We start from the raw sequence: 24,037 nt of genomic DNA, 5'->3' as shown, positions 1-24,037 counted from the left end.
ATCCGACAGTCGACACACTGCGCAATGGATTCCGATATTGCTTGGCTGATTCTGGCTTTGTGTCTTCGAACGAACCATTGAAAGGGAGGACGTCATTTTTAAAGGTTGTTAGGTGCACTCAAACGTTTTAAGATAAGCAACTGCTGATTGAATTTCTGGCGAGGGTTGGTGGAACGCTCTGTTTACAAATGAGTATCTACCTACCTACCTAGTACCTACCTGCAATGGCAAATAACTGGGTCGCGGTCAGTTAGGCATGATTCACGAAGTCCCTTATCTTTTATTAGACTTATCAAGCCCAATGTGCAACATTTGCGTCTTTTCGCGTTGTATCGGGTAGCAAATGAGAAAATCTGCTTCTTCTCCACAGCCCTCAATTCAAGAAACCGTCCTTTTCCTTATCGCATCATTCCAGAACATAATTTTCAAACATGGGTATCTTCCCCACAAAAAACTGAAGCAGTTTCCTTCGGCTCCAATGCGCCGCTCGCCCAGGGAGACGGAAGTGCTATAGGTATTCTCGGCGGTCCAGTCTGCATTCTGCAGCACACTCAAACTTGGCGGACCCCCAGCGCACGACTGAACGATTCGTATTGTTGTGAGTGACTGTGACAATTCACTGGTGGTTTCGGAATAATTAACAGGCGGCGCAGCCCAGTGCCTCTTACAAAGAATTACAGTGGCGAATGCACTATTGCAGAGAAGAAATGGATTGAGCAGATGCCCAACCTCGCTGTATTATCAACTAAACATTAGGTACGCTTTACATTTTAATCAGGCAATCATGTAAACAAACGACTTGCGAGTTGCGACCCTTCCGCCTTACATAACTCGGCAGAATGCCCCTGAGTCGGCTAAACTACACTGCATCTCTTCAAACCTTAAGTATTTTACAATTTACCACTCAGCTATGCAACAGGCTTATAATTCACTGCTCAAGTCTCAACCCCTTTTCCCTATCATCTTTTTGGCACCGTCAATCGCCATCTGCGCTGCCCACTGTCCAGCAAATAATCCGGCCGTCTCCAGTTCTCTGGCAGGGGCTTCCAAACTCAAGCGAACTCGCCGAAGTTTCGCCATTCAATGCGCAGGATCTGTACAATTGAGTTTGAGAGCCTCTGGGTTGGCTCGGCGCGCCTGCGCCGCGCCGTTGGTCCGGCCAAGTACGCGAGTGACGTCATGCTATAAGCGTCATCCCCCGACCAAAGTCACCAATCAGAGCCCTAGAATCGACTTGTAGTTCCACACTTAGGTAACTCGCGTCCGGATCGATGATGATTACAACGCTAAGCTTGCATATACCTATATATGTAGGTAGTTGTCGACTTTCTGCGTATACCTAATGGTGAAACAGGAATCATACGCTTTTGCATCAAAGAAGTAAATGGATGATAACTTATTGGCACACACGTCGGTTTAGGTGCACTTACCAGGTGCCTGAAAGTGTATGCACAGAACAACTAACAAGCGTGCCCGCTGTAAGTTAGCGAGACTGGATGGGTCGTGAGTCTCGTAATAAGACGATGGAGCTGGCAGGGTGCATCATATCACTGTATTTAGACGTCGGGAACAGCGCATTTACACATCATAAGTAAATAACATAAGTAAGTAAGTTTACCTGATAACACGGAAACAACGTAGGCTGGAGCATTGGCGCCGTAGCTCCCCGTTATAACTTTACGGTGCGGATGTAGGTGACGTTAGAATCCTGACCAGCGGCAGATGATCGGGCCACAGAGGAAGTGGAAAGGTGACAAACTAACTCTCAGAGCCCGGCGTCTCTACGATGCCGAGAACTTGGCCTTCCTGGCCTGAAAGAGCGCCTTCTTGAAGACGCCGCCGAGGTACTGGGCGCCCGCCTCGTTGACGCTGTAGTACGGCAGCGTCTTCATCTTGGCCAGCCAGCGCTGCACGCGCGTCCAGCGCGACAGGTCCAGCTCGGCAGCCTCGATGGTGGACACGTTGGCCACGATGGCCAGGTCGGCCACGGTCACGTGGTCGCCGGCCACGAACGGCGAGCGCTTCAGGAACGTCTCCAGCAGCTCCATGCACTCGTCTACCTGGGGCAGCGCGGCCTCGAACTGCTCCGGGCTCTTGAAGTAGAGCAGCGCTCCCAGCACGGAGCGCAGCGCCGCGAACAGACCCACGTCGTAGAAGAGCCGCTGCTCGACGACAGCGCGCGCGGCCGGCTCGCGCGGGTACAGCTCGCTCTCGGGCGCGTACTTGTTGACCAGGTAGGTGGCGATGGCGCGGCTCTCGCCCAGGAACAGGCCGTCGTCGGCCATCGTGGGGATCGTGTGCGCCGGGTTCATGCGCAGAAATTCCTCGGTGCGCGTCTCGCCGGCCATCGGGTTGGTCGGCTTTAGCGTGTAGTCGAGCCCGATGGCGCGCGCTACCAGGAACACACACCGGCACGCCGGGCTGCCCTCGTTGCCGTAGATTTCGACACCCATGACTGCCGCCGTCTGAGAGGGACTGACCTGTGCCGCTGACCCGCTGACCCGTGCTCGGACACGGCGCGCCGCCGAGAGGTGACTGGGAGAGTCGAGCGGGCCGACCCTCCGCGGTCCGGCAGATAACGCGTCCTATCGCCCCGTCTCCCGCGCCGCCCGGGAGTCTCACCCAAGTACCGACCTGCCGCGCTCACCATGACTGGACACGATGGCAGTGATCTGTGTCAGATAGACGCATACGATAAGGCGGACCACGGCTCTGACCAGTGTTTGCGTTTCGCCGACGACCCAGGCCATCGGATCCTCATAGACAGTTGGGCACTATTCCGCGGATATTTTGATAAGCTAATCCACAACATGGCGGTGCAGTGATCCGTTCATGCTGTCCGTCAAGCCAGTCAAAGTGCGACCCAAGTTCAGAATTTTTATTAAAAAATGACCTCAGTTGAGTGACATAAGGTCAGGCCAATTTTGCGACCTCTCCATCTTGATGGGATCACTGCAATAGGCTAAAAAAATTATCGTGATCGTGATCTCTCGATCGTGATTACTCGTGGTCACCGAGATTACCAAAATTCATGATATTCAAAAGGGCCGATGAATCCGCATACCTATAATTAGCATGGGTACCTACGGCAAATCGATTGGTGCGGGGTGGCGTTTTCGTCTTGATCGGCCCAATAGTTGCTGCTGCTGGGTACCTATAGCCTGACTAACTACAGGCCAAAATGTCGAGTTGACCTCATAAGGTCACTGGTCAACGATATGCACATCGAGTGGTGGCGTGTTGCTTGCTGTGTTGGTCTCACCCAAGATTCTTACAGATAGGTCTCACCAAGATACCTATGGTCTCACCAGCCCAGCAGTCGCTTATGGGTATGGCGGGCGCGGGCCTATTCTAAAATGGTGCCATTTTTGACAATTTTTATTGGTCCACCCTTAGTGGTCCAAATGGGTACAAAACCCCTAAAATCTGTTGCAGACGAGCCCATGCTCCGGAACTACAACTGGACTGACTTCGATCAGAAACCTTCACCATTAGGTAGGTAGACCATTAGGACTTAGGACCAATAAGAATATCAAAAACGGGACCGTTTCAGACCACGGCGCGTCTAATGGTGAAGGTTTCATCTAAATCGGTCCAGTAGTTTCGGAGCCTGGGCTCGTCTGCAACAGAATTTAGGGGTTTTGGACCGATTTGGACCTTTTAGAGTGACGGCCAATAAAAAAAATCAGAAACGGCACCGTTTCAGACCATGGCGCGTCTTATGGTGAAGGTTTCAATGAAATCGGTCCAGCAGTTTCGGAGCATGGGCTCGTCTGCAACAGTTTTTAGGGGTTTTGGACCGATTTGGACCACTTAGGGTGCCGGTGGACCGATCAAAAATGTATAAAAAAAACGGCACCGTTTTAGACAGCGGCGCGTCTAATGGCGAAGGTTTCATCGAAATCGGTCCAGTAGTTTCGGAGTATTTATTACTGGCATTTACTGCAACAGATTTTTGGGGTTTCGGACCGATTTGGACCACTTACGGTGGACCAATCAAAAAAATTAGGAAGGTATTAAAAACGGCACAGTTTCAGACCACGGCGCGTCTAATGGTGAAGGTTTCAACGAAATCGGTCCAGGACCAGTAGTTTCGGAGCATGGGCTCGTCTGCAACATATTTTAGGGGTTTTGGACCGAGTTGGACCACCTAGGGTGGACCAATCAAAAAATTATCATAAACGGCACTGTTTCAGACCACGGCGCGTCGAATGGTGAAAGTTTCATTGAAATCGGCCCAGCAGTTTCGGAGCATGGGCTGTTCTGCTTTTAACCTGCGCACCGACGGGGGTCTGCGCCAACTTCGCACCGACGGGGGGGGGGCGGATGACCGCCCCCCCCCCCTGAGATCTCGAGAACGAAGCAAGATAGCGACAAGCGGTAAACGGCATCGGATACGCACGGCCAAGATCTACAATTTTTACAAAGGTCATTTTCAGGTCAGGTCAAAGATGACGTCACAGGGGTCGAAAAAGTCAAAATGGCGGCGCTAGATATGGAGAGAGTTTTTCTCGAATAACTTTCGAATTAGTCAAGATAGGAACAAACTAAGGGCATCATCGTGATCCTCTCGTCAATCCGCATCGAATGATATATATGTTGACCTCGAAAGGTCAAGGTCAAAGGTTGACCTCAGGTCACGTGATCTCGAGGTCATCATGTATATCATTCGATGCGTCTTGACGAGCTGAACACAATTAGACCATCCACGCGTCTGTATCTTGTTCCTGTACGGAGTTATTGGCCAAAAACCTTTGGTGACCTTTGATGACGTCACATGACCTCACAGCTGCCCAACAGCAAAACAGACCTCAAGGTAGTGAAGGTTGATCGTATATGAAGTCATGTATGGTATATGGGGCCATTCCGACCCGTTTTAGTGGTAAAAACAGGGAGTTGATTTTCCCCCATTGACTTATAATGGGGAGGTCGCGGAATTGACCTGACCTTAGGTCACCGATATCAAAATTCCGAGATATACAAATTGTAGCTACTAATGACCTAATAATATCCTGCGACTTTCAAAGGCCTCCGACATCTACTGTAGCTCTGGCACGGTGACAAAGTTGCAAAAAGTGACTTGAGGTTGGGTCATTCAAAGTGACCTGGTGACCTGACCTTAAAAGGTAGGAGGTTCAAACTTGCACACCATGTGTAAAATTGATGAGGTTATAGTCATACCAAATTTCGCGGCGCTACGCGCCGCGGTTTTCCCGCTATTCGCGAAAAACCTCAGGGGGGGCGGATATCCGCCCCCCCCCGTCGGTGCGAGGGTTAAGGGGGTCTATGGTTCTAGACCATTTTGGTCCGATTGGTCCAGTCAGAGTGAGCCAATCGCCAAAAAACGAAAAAAACGGCACCTATATAAGTTCCTTGCTATTGAATGGTGAAAGAATTATCAAAATCATTCGAGTAGTTACTGAGCATGGGCTCGTCTGCTAATCTCGTCTGCTTTTTAGACACTCCCGTAATTCTTCCATCCTTGGAATTGGAATCGCTGCTGCTTGGCTGTCAACAGGGGGGTTCGCTCCCGTGCCTTCAGCATTACGAAAAATGGCAACAGCCCGTGAGCAGCATCAGCGCTCACGCACATGTTCAAGGAAAACAACGTGTAATTAGCTGCTGACGACGGCCCTCTCCACCAATCAGCGCTCGGTAACTCGAGCGCTGATTGGCTGGTAGCAAACGCGTCATATGTGGGTCTCATTTTTTGCTATCAGTGAACGCGTTATTTAATACACAGTGGCCTATGGAGAATGGCACGCGGAATTGAAGGTCAGTGTTTTATTGCTTCGTACATGCGAATGGGGGTATTTGAGTGGCATTTGACACCATTTTCGAAATCTACAGTGAATTTCTGATCGACTCATGTATATATTTTTATGAATTTGACAGTATTAGTGCTACATAGTCAGTGTTTTATGTTGGTGTTGTTTCTCTCGACCTTTGTCTTGGACTTTAATCATATCTTTTCTCGAAAGTGCTTGCCATAACCAGGTCTAAACTGTATCTGTATAAAGGGAATATGTGTTGAATATGAGAAGAAAGTAGTAATGACCATTCTGCCTATCAAACTGCCAGAAGGTGTGCTTGTAACTCTTGTAAGGTGATTGAAACTGCAGTACGGGTTGCAGATTGAGATGTGGGTTTGACATTAGCATTGTTGTTGTAACCCCACTTGCTCTAATAAAATGGTAACATGGGGTTATGTACACACTATTGCACAGCCTGGTATCAAGCTGGTTGATATGTGGAGGATAATGAAAGCATAAAAGAATAGGAGCGTTGCGTCTTGTGACTTATGTCAAGTCATTTTAAATCAAACGATTGTGATTGTAACTTTTACTTCAATTATTATTGCAAGTTTTGACCTTTTTAATCATCAAATTTTATGTGTACCAATTTCATATGCCTGTGTAATGTCTGTGCGGCTTTGTGCAGTGTGCGTGTCTTGAAACAAACCAATTTATTTTGTACCTTTTTGTACTTCAACAAATGCATGTCAAATTGGACAAAAATGTCATGTCTATTATCATTGACACTACTACAGCTAACCCTGCCTGTATTCCTAGCTTTCAGAGGCATTCAAATCAATCTGCTTTCCAGTGCAGTACCAAGGAGGCTGCAACTGAAACTCGCACAAAGGCAATCAAGTGTCACTTCATCAGCCTACAGTAAAAGCCCATCTGTAATCAAGATATGGATGAAGGGGCATAGAAGAACAACCAGTTCAAACATGAAAAGATTGTATTTTGTTTTGGATTATTTCTTAGCATAACAGAACAGTACACTTGCTGCTTTTTATGTTTGCCCTGTGTGCAGTTTTGAATAATTTTAACCATTAGATGCTTTTGTCAACTATTCTCTTTACATAAGCTTCCTTTGTCATGCATGTGTAATTTTGAGTTTACATGCATGATGTAGGCACATGTCCCTTGGCTTCATAGAAGTTAAAACTACTTGCAAGCTTTGGTTATGGACATTGGTGCTATATATGATGCTTCAAATGTGTCCAGTAGTTGATGAAGGGAAAAGAGGAGTAGGACAGCTGATACCTATTACCAAAAGTATGTGCTTGTCTGCACTTCGGGCTGTTTTACTTCCTTGAGTTAAAAAACCCTCATCTTTTGTTTCTTTCCTGTGTGCCCATTGTTTCCATGGTGCTATACATAAACGTCAAGTTTGAAGTTGGTATCCAAGTGAGCAAAATGTGTATTATTTCAGTCCGTCTTGAATCATTCGTCTTGAATTATATCCCTAACTGACATCCTGTTATTTGTCCTGCAATGTCTGTGCCTGTGTCCGCCGTTACCTCCGGCTCCAGCCTCCAACCAGCCCTGCTGAGCTCTGTCGCCGGCGCGGTGTGTCGCAACGTGCTGTTTCTCCACTCCAGCCGACAGCTGCTAGGAATCGTCCTGTGCTATGCGCCATGCGACACAGCAATTGTAAGCTGCAGGTCACATTCGGACTGATTGGCTCCGCGTATGTGCATCCGGCCGGGAGCTAGTCGATATCAGGGACGTGGGTCGGACTGTTGTGGCGGCGTGCACTGTGCTGGTTGAAGTTGTATTTCTGTTAGTGAAAAGCATTAATACATAACCGTGGCCGCAGCCCAATGTTATTGTGGATTTCAGAGGGAGTGGCCAGTCAGGAGGGCCCCATGTGGGTATGGATCCAGTGTCCAGTGGGATTGGCTAAGATTTCCGGCGATTGATAAACGCTTCTATGATAGTAAACCTATTGAGTTATGAGGGGAGGTCACGTGACGGACCTGATCTTACTAAACTCTTGTGAAAACACGACACATACGAACGGTAAGAAACCGACAACTCTTCTTTCTGCCAAGTGTCATCTTTCTGTGAAGGATTGCTTGGCACTGAGTGTTCAGAAATTGCGTTGTTTTTGGACTGTGCAGAGGCTCACGAGCGACAACATAGGTCAACAACCTGACCTACCTTAAATATGCAACTTGTACCATAAGATCCAGCTTGATCAAAAGATAGGACATGTCAAATTTCATCTCTTTATCTCAAAAGAATTTTGAGCTATCGTAAAAACCGCCAGTGTGGCACCATATCGCCTCCGCGCGCGGTCGGAAGGTAAAAGTTCGCCGGCTCTAACGAAACAAATAGTCGTCGTATCGCAAATTCATTGACGGCGTTCGAAGCGTCGTTCAATTTACTTTCGAAACATATCCTAACATTACCATTAACAGCCGGTCCCGTAGCTCAGTTGGTTAGAGCGTTGGACTCCGCGTGGTGAGAGCACGCGTTCCCGGTTATGACAGTCCGGGTTCGAAGCGCGACGGGCGCTCGACATTTATGGGCCTCCTGACAGGTATGGTTGCGGTTGGTGGCAGGCCGTAGCCAGGCGAAGTCAGCGAGGGGACCGGCCGTGCGCGGCTTTGTGCGCACGTTAAACTTTGGACTCTAAATTCTGCCATAGAATCGGAATTGCGCGATCGGAGGGTAGAGGGCAGGGTCATCGCAACAAGCTTCGCTTAGCGGTGGCTCTGTCCTTGTGAATCCTTCCCATCAAAAGGTTCGGACTAAATTTATAAAAAAAAAAAACTGCTTAGCGCAATCACCAACAAGCAAAAGTTCCGCGCATCCCTCCTCATACAGTGTTAGCGGCCGCCGGCCGCCGGCCGCTGACCCACATTCGCGTCATCAGGGAATGCCGCAACTAATTTATTGTTTCCAACTTTTTTCCCGGAGCGTTCTACCTGGTTTATATAGCCTTGGCTGTCAACAAAAAAGCGCGGGCGTTGAGGTCGTGGTCTCCGCGGCGACCGGCTTCCATAGTTTAGGTACGGAGGAAGCTAGTTCAAGGTAAGTTTTTTTCAATGATTACACATGCACCATTCATGATATGTTTGCATCCTATACCCGGAATTGTAAGGCCTGTCGAGAGTTGTGGATGCCCAAAACCCTGCCTTCGACGAAACCGACGCACAGATCAGATACCCGCGCTCGGTGGAATAAGAGACGAGGGCGCCGGAGGGCATATAAGTCACGTGTTAAATTATCCACCATTTAATGCCTTGAAGCTCAGGGTTTTCAAGTGATAATTTCAAGAGCCTTGATCAAATGGTATTAGTATATATTAGGTCCGAGTGGACAATTGTGACGCTGTTGATACAAATATGTAACAGCAAAAATTTTAGGTTTTAGGTTAGGTTAGGTTGTAGGTTTGTAGGTTTTAGGTTTTAGGTTGTAGGTTTGTAGGTTAGGTTAGGTTAGGTTGTAGGTTTGTAGGTTGTAGGTTGGTAGGTTGTAGGCAAGTAGGTAAGGTTAGGTCAGGTTTGATCAGGCATCGGGAAAATCCTTTTTGAAAGGATTGCATTCCCAATCCACATTCCTTGTGCCGAAGTGGATTGCATTCCTACCCGCAATCCCCTTTTTCACTTGGATTGTGATCAAATCCGCAATCCTTTTTTGCAATCCTGTTGTATCATTATGTGCACTAGTGGATCTGGGGGAGGGAGGGTGGCATATGGCCGTGCCTCCATCCCCAAATCACCCATTTCTAGTACCTAGTCTTGCGAGTAATTCCTATCTAAGGCACAGGTATTTTATGGGAAATATTTTTTGCGTCAAACACCCCCACATTTAAACCTCTACCCAACCAGTGTTTTATATTTTTTTAAAACTCGCCCTCAAATACGTAATTTTGCCCTTCCTATGTAGTTCATCAGCGTATATTATTTTGAGCGTTTAAATTAAAAGCGTTTGAATTATTTCAAGTTTCGATGTAAAGCCCTTGATAGCAAAGTACATTAAGCCGATGAAGCCGATCTCATAATTTTCAATCGCAACAAACCATTTCAAAGCACTTATCAAACACAATCCGGATTGGATTGCAAAAATTGGAAATATGATGCAATCCAATCCGCAATCAAATCCTGTTTTTTGGAATGGATTTCAAATCCAGGTGCAATCCACCAAAAAGGAATGCAATCAGGATTTTGCAATCCTGCAATCACAATCCTACCGATGCCTGGGTTTGATTATGTTTTTCTTTTATTTCCAGGACATATAAGTATCATTTTTGGATTCAGGATGTCAAATAATGTAAGAATATGAAAACTTTATCTTTTAACAGTCACTCGGACTAAATGTATACTTTTACCGATCAAATTGCCCCAGGCGGCAGGCACCCTGTTTTCAGATTCCAGCCCTTGTTCGGAGTCTCGCATGATGAAGAATGATTCTACATCATCCGGCAAATCCTTTTCCATAACGGCAGCCAAGCACCTGCTGACCTTGAACAGGATTGGCTGGACAACATAGAATCTTTGGTGTCCGAGAGCCTCGGAACAACTTACCTTGGCTATATCCGCCATATCGGCTCATATTGAAGTACCGGTAAATGTCAAGATTAAGTTAAGTCCTAAGCACTAAGCAGATTTCATGGATAATTTTTTTTCTTCATATTCTTACATTATTTGACATCCTGAATCAAAAAATGATACTTATATGACTAGCAAATAAAAGAAAAAACACAATCAAACCTGATCTTACCTTACCTATTTACGTATAACCTACCAACCTACTACCTACACACCTATAACCTAATGACCTAAAACCTTCAAACCTATCTACCTACGACCTAAAACATAAAATTTTTGCTGTTACAAATTTGTATCAATTGTACTTGTCACAATTGTTGTTAGGACCTAAACTTGACAATTGACATACACAATACCGATGTATACCGATGGACCTACGGTTACCTAGTCAAGCTTTGGTGTTTGTGAATAATTAACTGCAGTGGAAATAATTGCTGTGATATTTCACACACTGCATTAGCACATTTAAACACGCACCTGGCCATGTGACCAGTTGTGCTGTTTTTGCCTCAGGCCCTCAGAGATTCCAGATTGGTCAAGTTTTTGGGCAGATTAATTTGGTCAGTCACTGGGCACATGAACCTTACAATGAAATACTATAGTATGGCAAACCTAAGAAATGGATTAAAAGTGTTGGGGGCTGGGGCTGTTGATGCATGTGCATTTATATTATGAGAGCATATTTTCTGTCACAACTTTTCACACATTTCTCAGAACCATACATTTCAAGTGATCAAAACACGTGCAAAGTGATTCAGGCGCTTTAACTCCATTCTTTCTTAGGTTTGCCAATTTATACCGTAAACCGGGATGATTGTATCACCTTTGACCATTACACTTGTATGGTACAATATCTTCTATAGTCTATATCACTTGAGATTTCACTCTGGAAACTTTTCATCATACTGATGCCAATTGAACAATTATCTAACTGAGCACAGTAAATGTCTTAGAATTGATCATGAATATTTTGTTTTATTTTACAAAAAAAGTGACCACTCTCACCCAGAGGCTGGGATAACTTTGATCACTACTGTGTGTTATCCATGACAGATATATATAAAAAACGACAATGTATTCAAATACACAATTAAAAAACTTTTTAATTGTGTATTTGAATACATTGTCGTTTTTTTATATATATATTTGATCACTACATTAAAATCACCTTACATGTGCCATAGGAGCCTTTGGAAGGGGCTTGTGTGATCAATTTATATGTTTTAAATAAAATCAAAGGCTTTGCTTGACAAAAACTCACACATTTCACAGCAAAACTATGAATCATTGAGGTATCAAAATAAAGTTGCATGCTCTGGGCCTAAACTCACATTACAGAGCTACATATATGCAGCAAGATTAGGTACTACAACCTCTAACTTCAAGGTAAAGTAACAGTCACAGATGTCCTAAGCCACAGGCTACCTGTCCTCCATCACAGCACAGGTGGCTGCAGGTGGCTGTGGGACCACATGCCACACTGCTCAAGCCCTGCCCAGTTGATTGTCTTTTTCACTTCCCTGTGATGCTCCAATTACCACAGATAGAACAGCTCAATGCTCATTCTCCATCTTCTATCTTAACCTTTGCTTTCTTTTTCTTTATCTGGGTCTTTCTCATCGGTCTGTTAGAATTATCACCAATGAACTGGGCAGGGATAGGGTTGGTAGGTAATAGGCTCTGGCATTTCCAACTAGTCCTGCTTAGTGTGGCACTGTCTCCTAATCTAAGCCTCTGAGTGGGCCCTTAGCAGTCAGCAGTGTTGGAATTAATACCCCTTGGCCCCTTTTTGGTTCCTCAGTCAGTCTGAAAGATTTTGTTCTCTCTTGCGAATATATAGGTACTCTGGCACCTGGAATCTTCTGAACTTTTCAGCTTGTGATGAAAAACTAATATCTTCTCTCAATGCACAATATTATGGCTGGTCGCTGGATGTTATAAAATATAGGTGATTCTCAGGTTTGATTTATTTCTCCGAGTCCAAGACTAAAAATGACAATCCGGTCACTGGCCCTGAGGCTGAGTGACACGGTCGCCGCGCTGGTCAGTGGACTGTGGGACTGACCGAAGTGCGGAGTCGGGTCAGTCCGGGCGCCGGCGGCAGCCTGTCGGGGTCCGGCCGCGGCCTGTCGGGGTCCGGCCGCGGCCTGTCAGGGTCCGGCCGCGGCCTGCCGGGGTCCTGCCGCGGCCCGCTCGGCGCAGCTGACAGTGGCCTCCGTTGCTCGGCAGGCCGCCGCCATGGCCGAGTCGCCGCGCCTGCCGGACGGCCGGCTGGACCTGAGCCGGCCGCGCTGGGACCAGAGCACGTTCGCCGGCCGGCTGCGCCACTTCTTCAGCATCACCTCGCCGCGGCTGGCGCTGCACGGCGCCGCCGACGTGGAGGCCGCCCGCCGCCTGGTGGAGCAGTACCGCGCCGGCGCCGAGCCGGCCGGCACCACTGAGCAGCAGGTGTGGCGCGCCATGGCGCTCTGCGACTCGGCGCTCCACCCGGACACCGGACAGCTGCAGAGCGTGGTGGGACGCATGTCGTTCCAGGTACCCGGCGGCATGGTGCTGATTGGCGGCATGGTCACCTTCTACCGCAGCACGGCCGCCGTCGTCTTCTGGCAGTGGGCCAACCAGTCCTTCAACGCATTCGTCAACTTTACCAACCGCAACGCCAAGAGCCCGCTGTCGACCACCCAGCTGGGCGTGGCCTACGTGTCGGCCACCTCGTGCGCGCTGGTTACGGCGCTGGGCCTGAAGCGGGTGCTGGCATCGCGCGCCTCGCCGCTGGCGCAGCGGTTCGTGCCGCTGGCGGCCGTGGTGGCGTCCAACTGTATCAACGTGCCGCTGATGCGCCAGGGCGAGCTGCTGGGCGGCGTGCCCGTGCGCGACGCGGCCGGCCGCGAGGCGTGCGTGTCGCGCGCCGCCGCCGCCAAGGGCATCTCTCAGGTGCTGGTGAGCAGGAACGTGATCGTGGCGCCGAGCATGCTGCTGCTGCCGGTGCTGATGTCGCGGCTGGACCGGGTGGCCTGGTACGCCGGCCGGCGCCGGCTGCACGCGCCCGTGCAGACGCTGCTCTCCGGCGCCGTGCTGCTGCTCATGGTGCCGGTGGGCTGCGCCATCTTCCCCCAGACGTGTCGCATCTCGCCAGAGACACTGCGCCGCCTGGAGCCGGCCAGCTACGAGGAGCTGCGCCGCCGCTACGGCCCGCAGCCGCTGCCGGACGCGCTCTACTTCAACAAGGGACTGTAGGCGGCCGGACGTGCTGCAATGGACCCACTGGCCACTGCGCACCGCCGAGGGGGCTACTGGATGTTCCAACGATAAGCTTGATCACCGGATCGTCCTCGAGTGTCGCTACATTCCTCTGAAATGCATTCGAATTTATGTAGGCTTATTGGAGAGATTAAAATCAATCAAGCCATGGTTTGGCTAAATCTACTAGTTGATTGGGTTCACATTTTACGGTTGTGGTAATAGCGACAGGCAGGGTTGGCAGGGGGTGGCAAAAACTGGTTTTTGCCAGTGGTTTTAACCGGTTTAAACCGGCTGGCAGAAACCCTGGTGGCAAGAACTGGCAAAAACTGGCTAAAACTCAGATGGCCAAACCTACAACTTTTCTAGTTAGGAATGGATTTGAAATGTACAAATGCATTTCTGGTAGTTATATAGATGCACTAAACATTCTAAAGCTGCCTCATTACTTATCCCTGCTTAAAATGTCTATGCATGTCGGTAGACATCCACAGCGGAACGTATTTCCATGTAGGGGAGAGTGGGGCAAGACAGCCACGGTAAGTAAGGTGCCATGCGGTGCCGTGCGCATATCAGTGGCAGATGCCCCTTCGCACTTCTGATTGTGCAGGACTCACCCAGTCACCCTTGCACTGGCTCATTTGTCACCCCAAAAGGCATCTTACTAGCTCCTTATGGAAAGCCCATGAAAATGTTTGAGTTATGAAGCATTTCAATGGTCAATGTCACTTCTGTTTGAAAGCATGAAGCTTTCACCGAATTCTCCTTAAAATGCTTCATGTTCAAATTCATGTCCAAGGATAGCATTGTGATATTTCTTAGTTTTTGCCAGTTTTTGCCACTTTTTGCCGGTTAAAACCGGTTTAAACCGGCAAATGGCATAAACTAATTTTTGCCGGCAAAAATGCCAACCCTGGTTTGAAAGCATGAAGCTTTCACCGAATTCTCCTTAAAATGCTTCATGTTCAAATTCATGTCCAAGGATAGCATTGTGATATTTCTTAGTTTTTGCCAGTTTTTGCCACTTTTTGCCGGTTAAAACCGGTTTAAACCGGCAAATGGCATAAACTAATTTTTGCCGGCAAAAATGCCAACCCTGGCGACAGGTCAGCTCAAACATGCTGTGATCAACTACTTAAAGGTGCAATTTTACCAGGTTTACCATACTCATCCATATGCACCGAAGTAATAATACGGCACATCATAATTATCCATCTAAAAGAAAAGTGAAAAGCATTGCTGTTTGAATCGAATCGTGACTTATAAACTACGTGAAACAATCATTGTTATTTCAAAGCTCCAATATTTGTTCTTGCTGTGCGTCTTTGAGTATGACGTTGGTTAATGTTATAGGGCCTTGATTCGTGAATGGGTAATCAAAATGCTCGTTTTGACACATTGCATTCAATTGTTTGCAGTAATCCGTCGCTATGCATTGGATGATGTTTATGAATAATGCATTCAATTGTTTGCAGTAATCCGTCGCTATGCATTGGATGATGTTTATGAATAATCAGGTGCGCGCATCTTGCCAATGTTAGGGGGGAAAGCTGGTTGTTTTAGCGTCATTCAGGTGGTGTTGCACACCGTTGTGCATTTCGTTAACCATTTTAATCAGTTTCCTTTTTCTCTGTCGAGAAGTTTGGTTCACTGGAGCTCTGTCTCAACTGCCAAATGGTTGCACACCCACGTTTGTTGTGAGTTTGCAGCACGCTAGTTGGCTGTCACTGGCCAGTGCTAGATCGCCACCAGGCTATCCACACGGGTTGAAGGGCACTGCATACTCCATTCCGGCTGCACGCAATGTCACGGTATTAGCTTGGTAGGAGTTTGTTTACCGTCGCTCAACTCGGGTGAGGGCTTGGTTGGGTGCAGTTCGATCGAAGAAGCTCTAGTCTTAGCAGTTAGAATGACTGTGTGAAACCGACTATATTGAGCGGGCAAAATCTTGAAATGACTTCGCGTCGATTCAATTCAACTGATTTTGCGCGATGAACCACGTTGAATCAGCACAGTTCGTCACCATGAAGAGCTTGTCACAGCGCTGACCGATATGAATTGAAGGGTAGATCATGGTAGTTGCATGCGTATGGTGCGTCCCAAGTTCCAAGGCACCTCTTTTGGTGCAGTGTGTGTGTCGCGAACCCAGACCCGTGACGGTACGTGTGGCTAGCCTTAGAAACGTCTTCCATGGCTTAAAACGCTTAGGGATGTCTAGGGGTCGCGGCAATACCTTAGGACTTACGACAATACCTTGGGGTGTCGTATGCAGGACAATACCTTAGGCCTTAGGGTGCCGTATGTAGAGTTCACGAACTGTTTGGTGTTTAATTCTTGGTTGTCTTGGGAATATATGTCCAAATGAAATATGTTTTTATGGCGCAAAGTTGCTCGCATTGTTTGTCAGAAGTCTGTCGATTTACAGATAAAGACGTTTTGCGAGGCCGGGCTGTCTGGAGCTCTCAAGTATCCACAGATCGCCGGCCCTAAGCATCAATGAGTGCCAGTGACGGCATTGGCGAACTGACTTATCCGCGTTGACGTCGGAACAGTGGCTTCACTGGGCGGATTGCTGATGTGTGCTGCTGCCTGCTTTGAAGCACATCCCCTTGTTTTACATACATTTTTTGGCATCATCCCACCGCTGGCACCAGATAAGCGCACCGACCCCAAACATGCAATAAGCCTGAAATATTTGCCTTTAAATGTTTCCTTTCATAAACAATTTCATGGTAATTATGCGTCAATCATCTGCCAATGGATTGTATTAACTTTCTTGTCATTCCAGATTGACGACGACTTTCGGTCGGATTGTGAAACCGTGATTTGTACCTACCTATGTGGTTTTATTCTGAAACTAAATATAACATTAAGTACGCGGCAACAACCATAATTACCTGAAGGTATGACTCGCCTCTTTTTATTAGTTCAGTAACACAATATTGAATACGCTCCTCGTATTGCTTGCTATAGCCTCAAGTAGTTTGCACCAAATTGCTTCAAAGCTTCAACTGTGCTTTGTTCAGAGTTTCTGCCCATAGATGACGCTAGTAGTGGGCGCCTGGAGGGATGCTGTGCCGGATGGCACACTCCGGAGATTCATAGCCAGCTTACGCCATTGAAGTTATCTAAGATGTTTTTCGGGGTATTTCGTCAGGAGGTTTTGCTGTGGTACGCTTTAAACACCTTCTAATGACATGCAGTTACAATATATTTAAGTTATAACGAATAAATACGGATACATTCTACACACTAGGTTATAAGGGAGTTATGAGGTGGGTCGTTGACTGCACTGGTCCAACACATTATCATTTCCTAGCACAATGCTTAGTTAGAGACTGGTGCTCCGTATTCCTCGCTGGGAATGCTGACCGTCTTGTAAGCAGGGTAGGAGGTCTGAGGTGCTCCATATTCTTCGCTCGGGGTGCTGGCTGGGTTGAAGGCAGGGTAGGATGCCTGGGGAGCTCCGTACTTCTCGCTGGGGGTCTTTGCTGGGTTGAAGGCAGGGTAGGAGGTCAGGGGCGCTCCGTACTCCGCGCTGGGAAAGCTGACCTGCTTGCTGGCGGGGTACCTGGTCTTGGGCGGTGCGGCGGGGGCGCTGGTCGGCTTGTAGGCGCGGTTAGTGCTGGGGGCGGCGGTGCTGGCCGGAGCTGGGTACCGGGCGGCGGCCGGGGTGGGGTACCTGGCCGGGGCCGGGTACCGGGCGGGCTTCTGGTACCGACTCGCCGGGCGGGCAGCGGCGGGCGCCGCCGGACGGGGCGCGTAGCTCCCGGTGCGGCCGGCGCCCTGGTACCGGCCCGGCTGGGTCTCCGGGTAGCGCGCCTCGCCCTCGTAGCTGACCTCGGCCACGTAGCCGCCGTCTCCGTTGACGGTGTAGGTGACGGTCTGGACGCGGCCGTCCGGCAGCGCCACCGAGTACGAGCCCTCGGCGCTGACGTCCTGGCGGCTCTCGCGGTGCTGGTACCGGTTAGCCTCCTCGTCCACAGCCCACTGGTAGCTGTACTGGGCCGGACCGGCCTGCCGGCGAGAGGGGACTGTTACCGGCGAACTGGCTGAGCGCTGGTCGTGGTTCTACTGGTAAATACTGTACGAGGAATTAAGAGAAGCTAATCTCAGTTCGGTGTCTTGAACAGTGGTATTGTCATATGGTTGGATTGTAAGGACCTTCTGAAGCACGTCCGTCTTGAGACGGTCTCACTCAAGTCACACCGAGTGGAGCTCTACCGAGTGAGGAATGGAGTTAATAACTCACCTGTGGCTGGTACCGGACAGGTGCAGCGAACGGGGTACCCTTGTACCCAGCAGCGGACGGGGCTGCCGGGTACTGGCCCGAGACAGCTGCCACCACCAGCACGGTCAACAGCGCCACCTGCGAACACGTTGGACGGTCAGCTGGAGAGTTTGGGTGCGGTGGGTCAAGTCAGGGTGCCCTGCCTCTGATGATACAGCGCGCTCCATGTATGGTGCTTTTTACACCGACGGGTGAATGGGTTTTATCCCGAGCACCCTGGGCTGTTGGTCGCTCCACCACAAGCTGCCCGTACCTTCATGATTGTCGGAGCTGGGTGAGGCGTTTTCAGCGGTGTAGGTACCACGCCGGTCACTGGTGCTGTCGGTGGCGGCTGGAAGGCTTATATACCGCCGCCGTGATTATGGGCCGCGATCTCCAGAAGTACGGCGAAATGGTCACCAATAGTTCACACGTCTGTCGGCCTTGCGCAAACGGGCTGTGCCACTGAGAACGGGCGAGCCGCAGAGTCGCTCTGACTCACCGATCAGCGGTCAGGTCAGCGGTCAGCGACTGAGGCCCGGTGGCCGGTCGAAGCAGCTGACTTCAGCACCGCCACTGTAAGCCGGCGCTCCTTCGTAGCCCACCTGTGAGACTTCAGTTATTCACTGGAACCATCCGCTATCGTCAGAAAGATTTTGAAGAATGCGAGCATTTCTAAATTGATATTTATCACTTTGTCTGGACGGCTGCGCATTAGCAGTTAGACCATTGCTCTATGGAAAATATAATAAGTTAACAGTTCGAGCTCAGGGAGGACCATGGCCTCAGTCCGACCTTCAGTTGCCGAGGTGCACGCTCCTTCAAGCGGAACGACGTATTTCGCGCCCTGTGCGTTTTACGGTCCATTTGTGCTGCCGACCAAGGCTTCGGCTCACCAATGCAACATGTGTTATTTGCTCAGTATGTCGTGGTTGCTGTGACCTATGAGCTGACGTGCTTTCAGAGTGGAGGTGCTCTTACACGAATACACGTGCAGCCACTGATAACTGGTGGTCGCTCACGTGCCAGTCGGAGATGAACTGCAAATTTTCATGTTTGGCATATTCGTGCGCGCTGTGGCCGTTACCTGCCCTCGACGGTTTGGTCTGTGGGGTGCTAGCGTTCCCCTACGTTTTCTCTCTGCCGAGTTACCCGGTGTCCAGTTCGACGGGGCACCCGGCCCGAGCACCGCGTGAGAGATGGTGCGACGCAAGCGTAGCATTTCGTATCGCTCGGAGCGGGAGAGGAAACGGGGGCGTGACCGTGACAAGCGGCAGCGCAAGCGGCTCGACAACGAGAAAAACATGCTGGAGATGCTCAGCGTGATGTCCGCCTGCTCTCTGGAGCGCCGTGAAGAGGCGAAGGGGTCCGCTGAGGCGGGTGCGGCCGACCCCGGGGGTAGCCGTCACGTGCCCGAGGTTAGCTGGCCGTTACAGATTGCTTTGTGCGCTGAGTTATGGGCTGATAAATACCAGGGCGTGGGCTGACCGGTACTTTGGGTTGGCGTGATTTACGCGCTAGTTTTGCGGTGGCACTTTCGGATCATGGTCTGCCTGTGGCACCCGTTTCCCCCATCATTTCCCAGTGACCCACCGGGTGTCAGCGCTGTGTCCTTGGGCCGGTTTCCAGTGTGCGCACATCAGCATTGGCTCTGACACCAGATGTGTGGGTGTGATTGCTCCGCAGGCACTTGTGATATTTATGACCATTGATCACATGGTTTGTTGCCGAGTCTCACGAGCTGTATTCCCTTTCTTTTCAGGGTGGTGCTGGGGGCGCGTCAACCATGGATGACGACCGCTCCGCCTCCGCGTCTCCCGCCTTCAAGCCGGGCACTCCGAACCAGACTGCGTTCGACCCGGCCGCCGCCGCCGCCGGCCAGTACCGCCAGCCGCCGGCGCAGTCCAAGTACTCCCAGCTGCTGGCCGTCATTGAGGACATGGGCCGCGACATCCGACCCACCTACTCGGGCAGCAAGAGCAGCGCCGAGCGCCTGAAACGCGGCATCGGACACGCACGCATCCTGGTCCGCGAGTGCCTCATCGAGACGGAGCGCAGTGCCAAGTCGTGAGGAGTCGGGACGACCAGACGCGGCACCGTGACGGCGACTCCGCACCGGCGGACGTAGCGGTGTGTGACGTGACGCTATCAAGGCGCAGTGACGCGTAGTGATTAGTGACTGCTCTAGTATCGGGATACTCTCCTTAGTGTTCAGTAGAGAAACATTTCCTTTCGGTAGCCGACCGGTGGACATCCACTGACGCTGCTGCTTGCAGTGAGCCGCGGACTCATCTCTCGCCGCCATGTCTGCGGAGGTCGGCGGCGGCGCGGCGCCGGTGGTGCTGTGGCGCTGGGACTCTGAGTGGCCGGCAGACACGGCAGAGTTCTGTCCGATGCCGCCGTACCGGCACCTGCTGCTGAGCGGCACCTACCGACTGCGGGAGGACCAGCCGGCCGACATACCGCCGGAAGGTGCGCCCGGTCCCTCCCCCGAACACCGTCTTACCGTCAATACTGTGAGCTAACCCTGTCTCTGTCTAACCCCACTGATCCTTGACGTTGACCCTGTCCTAGGCAATGTGGGGTGTGGTACCGATGTTGCATTGGATGACCAGTCACTGACGCCGATCTCTGTGTTGTGCTCTGTTTCACTATGGTAACGGCAACTATAAGGTGTAAATGGTGTCATCTCCATTTTTTAGATAACAATCTTACGTGAAACAATCAGCCGTTGAAGTTCGATTCCGCATTTATTTATTTACATTTCACGAATGACTGGGTTTGCTTCGTAGCAGTTGCATCAATGAACACATTACAGACAAACCACCTTTGCGTATTGTATTTTACAAACGCTTAATCAAAGCTACGATTCAATCGCTCATTGGTGGATTACCTGATACCTGATCTTTGTCTCATCATGAAACTGATTCTGCTGGTGTCTGTTTGGATATGTGACGCTGTGTGCTATTTTATCGGCTCAATATGTGTTTCTCTTCAAAATACAACACTCATGAATGAAAATTGAACATAACGTTTTATGCTTTGCTGAGTGGGAGGGGCCAGGGGTTTCCATGAGAAATAAGAATTTAATGTGCCGTCCTCACCCATCATTTACAGCACACTGATACAATCGAAAGAGAAATCTTTGAAAAGATAAAACAAAGGCTACTTATAACGCAAAAACGATGCCTATGCTGAAGAGCTCGATTCACCCCATCTTTGGCCCATCACCTTCACCCCATCTTTGGTCGTAGTCTGACACAACAATCTAACCGCACCGCCCCCCCCCCCTCTGCCGGCCGCAGAGTGTCAACGCGATGGCCGGCTGCACCTGCTCGACTGCGGCCGGCGCCGCGAGCTGCAGCGGCTCGACACGGCCGCCGTGCTGGACGTCAAGTGGAGCCCGGCACCGGTCGGCGGCCGGCCGCTGGTAGCCGCTGCGGACGCGCGCGGCCGGCTGCTGCTGTTCCGGCTGACGGACGCGGAGACCGGACCGCGCCTGGAGCCGGTGGCCAACCGCGCGGTGGCAGAGCCCGGACGGCTGGCGCTGGCACTCGAATGGTGCGCGCTGGCGGCCGGCACCGCGCGTCTGGCCGTCAGCGACTCGTCTGGAGCTGTGACGGTGCTGCAGCTCGCAGAGGACGGCCGCGAGCTGACTGTCCTCTGGACGAACGTCTGCCACGGACACGAGGCCTGGACGTGCGGCTTCAAACACTCGGACGGAAACGTGGTGTATACCGGTGAGTGGGGGCTACGAGGTCGGACTGGGGTGGGAGTGAGACGTAACTATGACTATTTGAAAGAGCTGGAGGGTCTTTCTTAGAGAGGGAGTGGGCTGCTAGGTAGATGTATAAGCATTGGCGGTTTTCTCACAATTATCCTTAGGAGAGCCTGACTTAGATCTGAAAACGCATAGTAACTCGTAAGTAACTGGTAAAATAAACTAGTTTGTGGGAACTGTTGAGATGTGGAGAAAAGACCGTCTGGCAACAACCGTCTCGGACTGTAGCAGCGGCCCGATTATTCTTATTTCTTGGAACAAATGCCAGAAAAACTGCTTTAGCTGATGAATCGAGCCTTGCGTCTCTCCAGGTGGGGACGACCTTCTGTTCCGTGGCTACGACATCCGACTGGACCCGGCCTGTCCCGTGTTCACCAACCGGAGCCACGAGGCAGGCGTGACGAGCGTACAGAGCGACTACCTGACGGAGCACACTCTGCGGACTGGCAGGTGTGTACGTCCTCTTCTGTACCCTTATGTATCTTATGTTCCCCTCTGTACAACTCAGAGCGACTACCTCACGGAGCACACCCTGCTGACCGGCAGGTATGTACAGTCTGTCTTAAAAGTACCGCGCAAAGTAACGGTGGGTCCATCAAGTCTGACCGAGGAGGGACTGCTAAATTTGAGTCACCGAAGCAATTGACATCCTTGTCCATTTCCCAGGTCAATTGGTTCGGTGACTTTCAAATTATAGCACGCCCTTCCTCGGTCAGGCTTGATGGATCCACCGTCACTTTGCGCGGTGCTTTTATGTAAGACAGAGTGTACATAGTATACTACCTTGTACCCATCTGTACCCATGTAGATTGTAGATACAGCTCAGAGCGACTAACGTCCTCACAGAGCACACTTTGCGAACCGGCAGGTTTGCACATTTCTATATTCGACCCCAAGGTACAGAGTTTCCTCACATATTATACACTACGCATCGGCAGATCCGTTCCTTTCTACGTCAATTTGTTCCTCTTTAGGATAAACCGCCCTCTTGTTGACCCTCATTGTTGGATACTCGCAGAGGGCCGAGAGTCAGACAGCAGGGTCTCACCACCTCTGCCAGCTTATTCTTGCTTGAAATGAGATAGATGTTTTATCGTAATTCGAGAACCATCACGGACTTCAACATTGTTCTCGACTTCATGATTTGCTAGCTCGTCTTTTTGTCTCGCTATTTTTGTCTCCCATTATCTGCTGAAATATTACCTATCATCGGACTCGTCGGATGAGCCATTTCAAGACCCTGTCTCCGTGTATCGCTGGCTTCCCCATCCCCCTTGTCTGACCCTCCCCTCCCCTTCCAGCTACGACGAGCACCTGTACGTGTGGGACGACCGGGCCATGCGCCGTCCACTGGAGCGTGCTCCTCTGTCCGGCGGAGTGTGGCGCATCAAACGCCACCCGCGCCGCGCCGATCACGTGCTCACCGCCTGTATGTACGGCGGCAGTCACGTGACTGACGCAGCTGGCACCGTGATGGCCAGCTTCTTGGAGCACAAGAGCATCGTGTACGGCGCGGACTGGTGTCAGCTGGACGGTGGTGGCGGATGGGAGGAGAGGGTCGACAGGACGCCCGTCACAAACGACTCGGCTGGTGCTGGTGGCGACGCTGGTGATGACGCCGCTGGTGACGGCGGTGATGTGGTGAATGGTGATGGTGACACTGAACGACATCGGGAGTCCTCCAGCGGTGACACCAGCGTGGCAGTGACGTGCTCCTTCTACGATCATCTGCTCTGTTTGTGGGAGATTTGACGTGTGTCGTGGTTAGGTGGTGGTGATGGGTGCTAGGGTTTGTTTGATAGGGAGTTGTGCAGCGCGCGAGGTGATTTCTAATAGAGCTGCCTGTTCAGCCGTGTGAGAGGGTTTTCTACTCATTTAGTTGTCTTTTGTCGATTGTGAGCCGATGGTTTTCTACACATTTGGCTTACCGTGTTGTAGATATCGGTGGAGTTAGCGCTCAAGTGGCATGAGTCTACCACATGACTGTTTCGTATGCCCGTTTTCCCCGGCAGAAAGGGGTAAAGGGGTGTTTTCAGTCGTCGCGGTATGGTCAGACCTCTGTCCAGTGCCGTGTGCTGACCGAGCGCGCTTTATGTTGTCGCTCGCTCCAGACGCCCGGTGTGTTTTCGTAGTGTGTCTGAACCTGGGCGGGTGTTTAGGTTAGCGGTGTCTGTCCCAGAAACGCACTGAACTGGTATGATCCGGAACTGCCCTGTGCTGTGGTACCGGCAACAACCAGACATAACCTGCTCCGGTTACCAAGGTAACGGCTGTGTTGCTAGACAGAGTGGTGTTGCCATGCGTTACCACTGTCCAGCGTGGCAGGGAGTGACAGCTACGCCTATCGCTCCGACGCAGGTTCACCAGTATTCCGCCGTTAGGTGACTGTAGAATA

At 50.5% G+C, this 24,037-nt stretch overlaps 3 protein-coding genes across 4 annotated transcripts; 1 reads left to right on the top strand and 2 right to left on the bottom strand.

The window, feature by feature from the left end:
• Positions 1 to 1,530: 1,530 nt before the first annotated feature.
• On the bottom strand, positions 1,531 to 2,554 carry LOC122394394 (glutathione S-transferase 1-1-like). Its single transcript, XM_043391265.1, has one exon. The coding sequence runs from the start codon at positions 2,451 to 2,453 to the stop codon at positions 1,782 to 1,784; it is 672 nt and encodes a 223-aa protein (XP_043247200.1). The 5' UTR covers positions 2,454 to 2,554; the 3' UTR covers positions 1,531 to 1,781.
• Positions 2,555 to 8,740: 6,186 nt separating this feature from the next.
• LOC122394393 (diphthine methyltransferase-like) lies at positions 8,741 to 23,400 on the top strand. 2 transcript variants are annotated; one of them, XM_043391264.1, is made up of 5 exons: positions 8,766 to 8,831; positions 19,624 to 20,333; positions 21,167 to 21,601; positions 21,954 to 22,092; positions 22,944 to 23,400. In XM_043391264.1, exons 2-5 carry the CDS (start codon positions 20,165 to 20,167, stop codon positions 23,392 to 23,394), a joined length of 1,194 nt encoding a protein of 397 aa, XP_043247199.1. In that variant the 5' UTR covers positions 8,766 to 8,831; positions 19,624 to 20,164; the 3' UTR covers positions 23,395 to 23,400. The 2 variants fall into 2 exon arrangements, 1 of the variants encoding a protein (XP_043247199.1); XR_006258852.1 differs by lacking the exons at positions 19,624 to 20,333; positions 21,167 to 21,601; positions 21,954 to 22,092; positions 22,944 to 23,400 and adding exons at positions 12,581 to 13,822; positions 14,698 to 15,958 and having other exon boundaries at positions 8,741 to 8,831.
• On the bottom strand, positions 16,919 to 18,141 carry LOC122394399 (mucin-1-like). The gene is made up of 3 exons (XM_043391271.1): positions 18,136 to 18,141; positions 17,844 to 17,960; positions 16,919 to 17,608 (listed from the first exon to the last, which is right to left on the bottom strand). Exons 1-3 carry the CDS (start codon positions 18,139 to 18,141, stop codon positions 16,919 to 16,921), a joined length of 813 nt encoding a protein of 270 aa, XP_043247206.1.
• Positions 23,401 to 24,037: the final 637 nt, after the last annotated feature.

This window comes from Amphibalanus amphitrite, unplaced genomic scaffold, assembly GCF_019059575.1.
Source record: "Amphibalanus amphitrite isolate SeventyFive unplaced genomic scaffold, NRLGWU_Aamphi_draft 000589F_arrow, whole genome shotgun sequence".
Classification (NCBI taxonomy): domain Eukaryota; kingdom Metazoa; phylum Arthropoda; class Thecostraca; order Balanomorpha; family Balanidae; genus Amphibalanus; species Amphibalanus amphitrite.
This window is presented reverse-complemented; position numbering and strand designations above follow the sequence as displayed.

Bases quoted from the DNA above. Each gene is read 5' to 3' on its own strand.
- LOC122394399 (XM_043391271.1), bottom strand. The intron at 17,609-17,843 runs GTGAGTTATTAA...TCTCGCCGGCAG, and splicing joins CTGTCCGGTACCAGCCACAG to GCCGGTCCGGCCCAGTACAG.
- LOC122394393 (XM_043391264.1), top strand. From the start codon at position 20,165: ATGTCTGCGGAGGTCGGCGGCGGCGCGGCGCCGGTGGTGCTGTGGCGC. The intron at 20,334-21,166 runs GTGCGCCCGGTC...TGCCGGCCGCAG, and splicing joins GGCCGACATACCGCCGGAAG to AGTGTCAACGCGATGGCCGG. The intron at 21,602-21,953 runs GTGAGTGGGGGC...GCGTCTCTCCAG, and splicing joins CGGAAACGTGGTGTATACCG to GTGGGGACGACCTTCTGTTC.
- LOC122394394 (XM_043391265.1), bottom strand. From the start codon at position 2,453: ATGGGTGTCGAAATCTACGGCAACGAGGGCAGCCCGGCGTGCCGGTGT.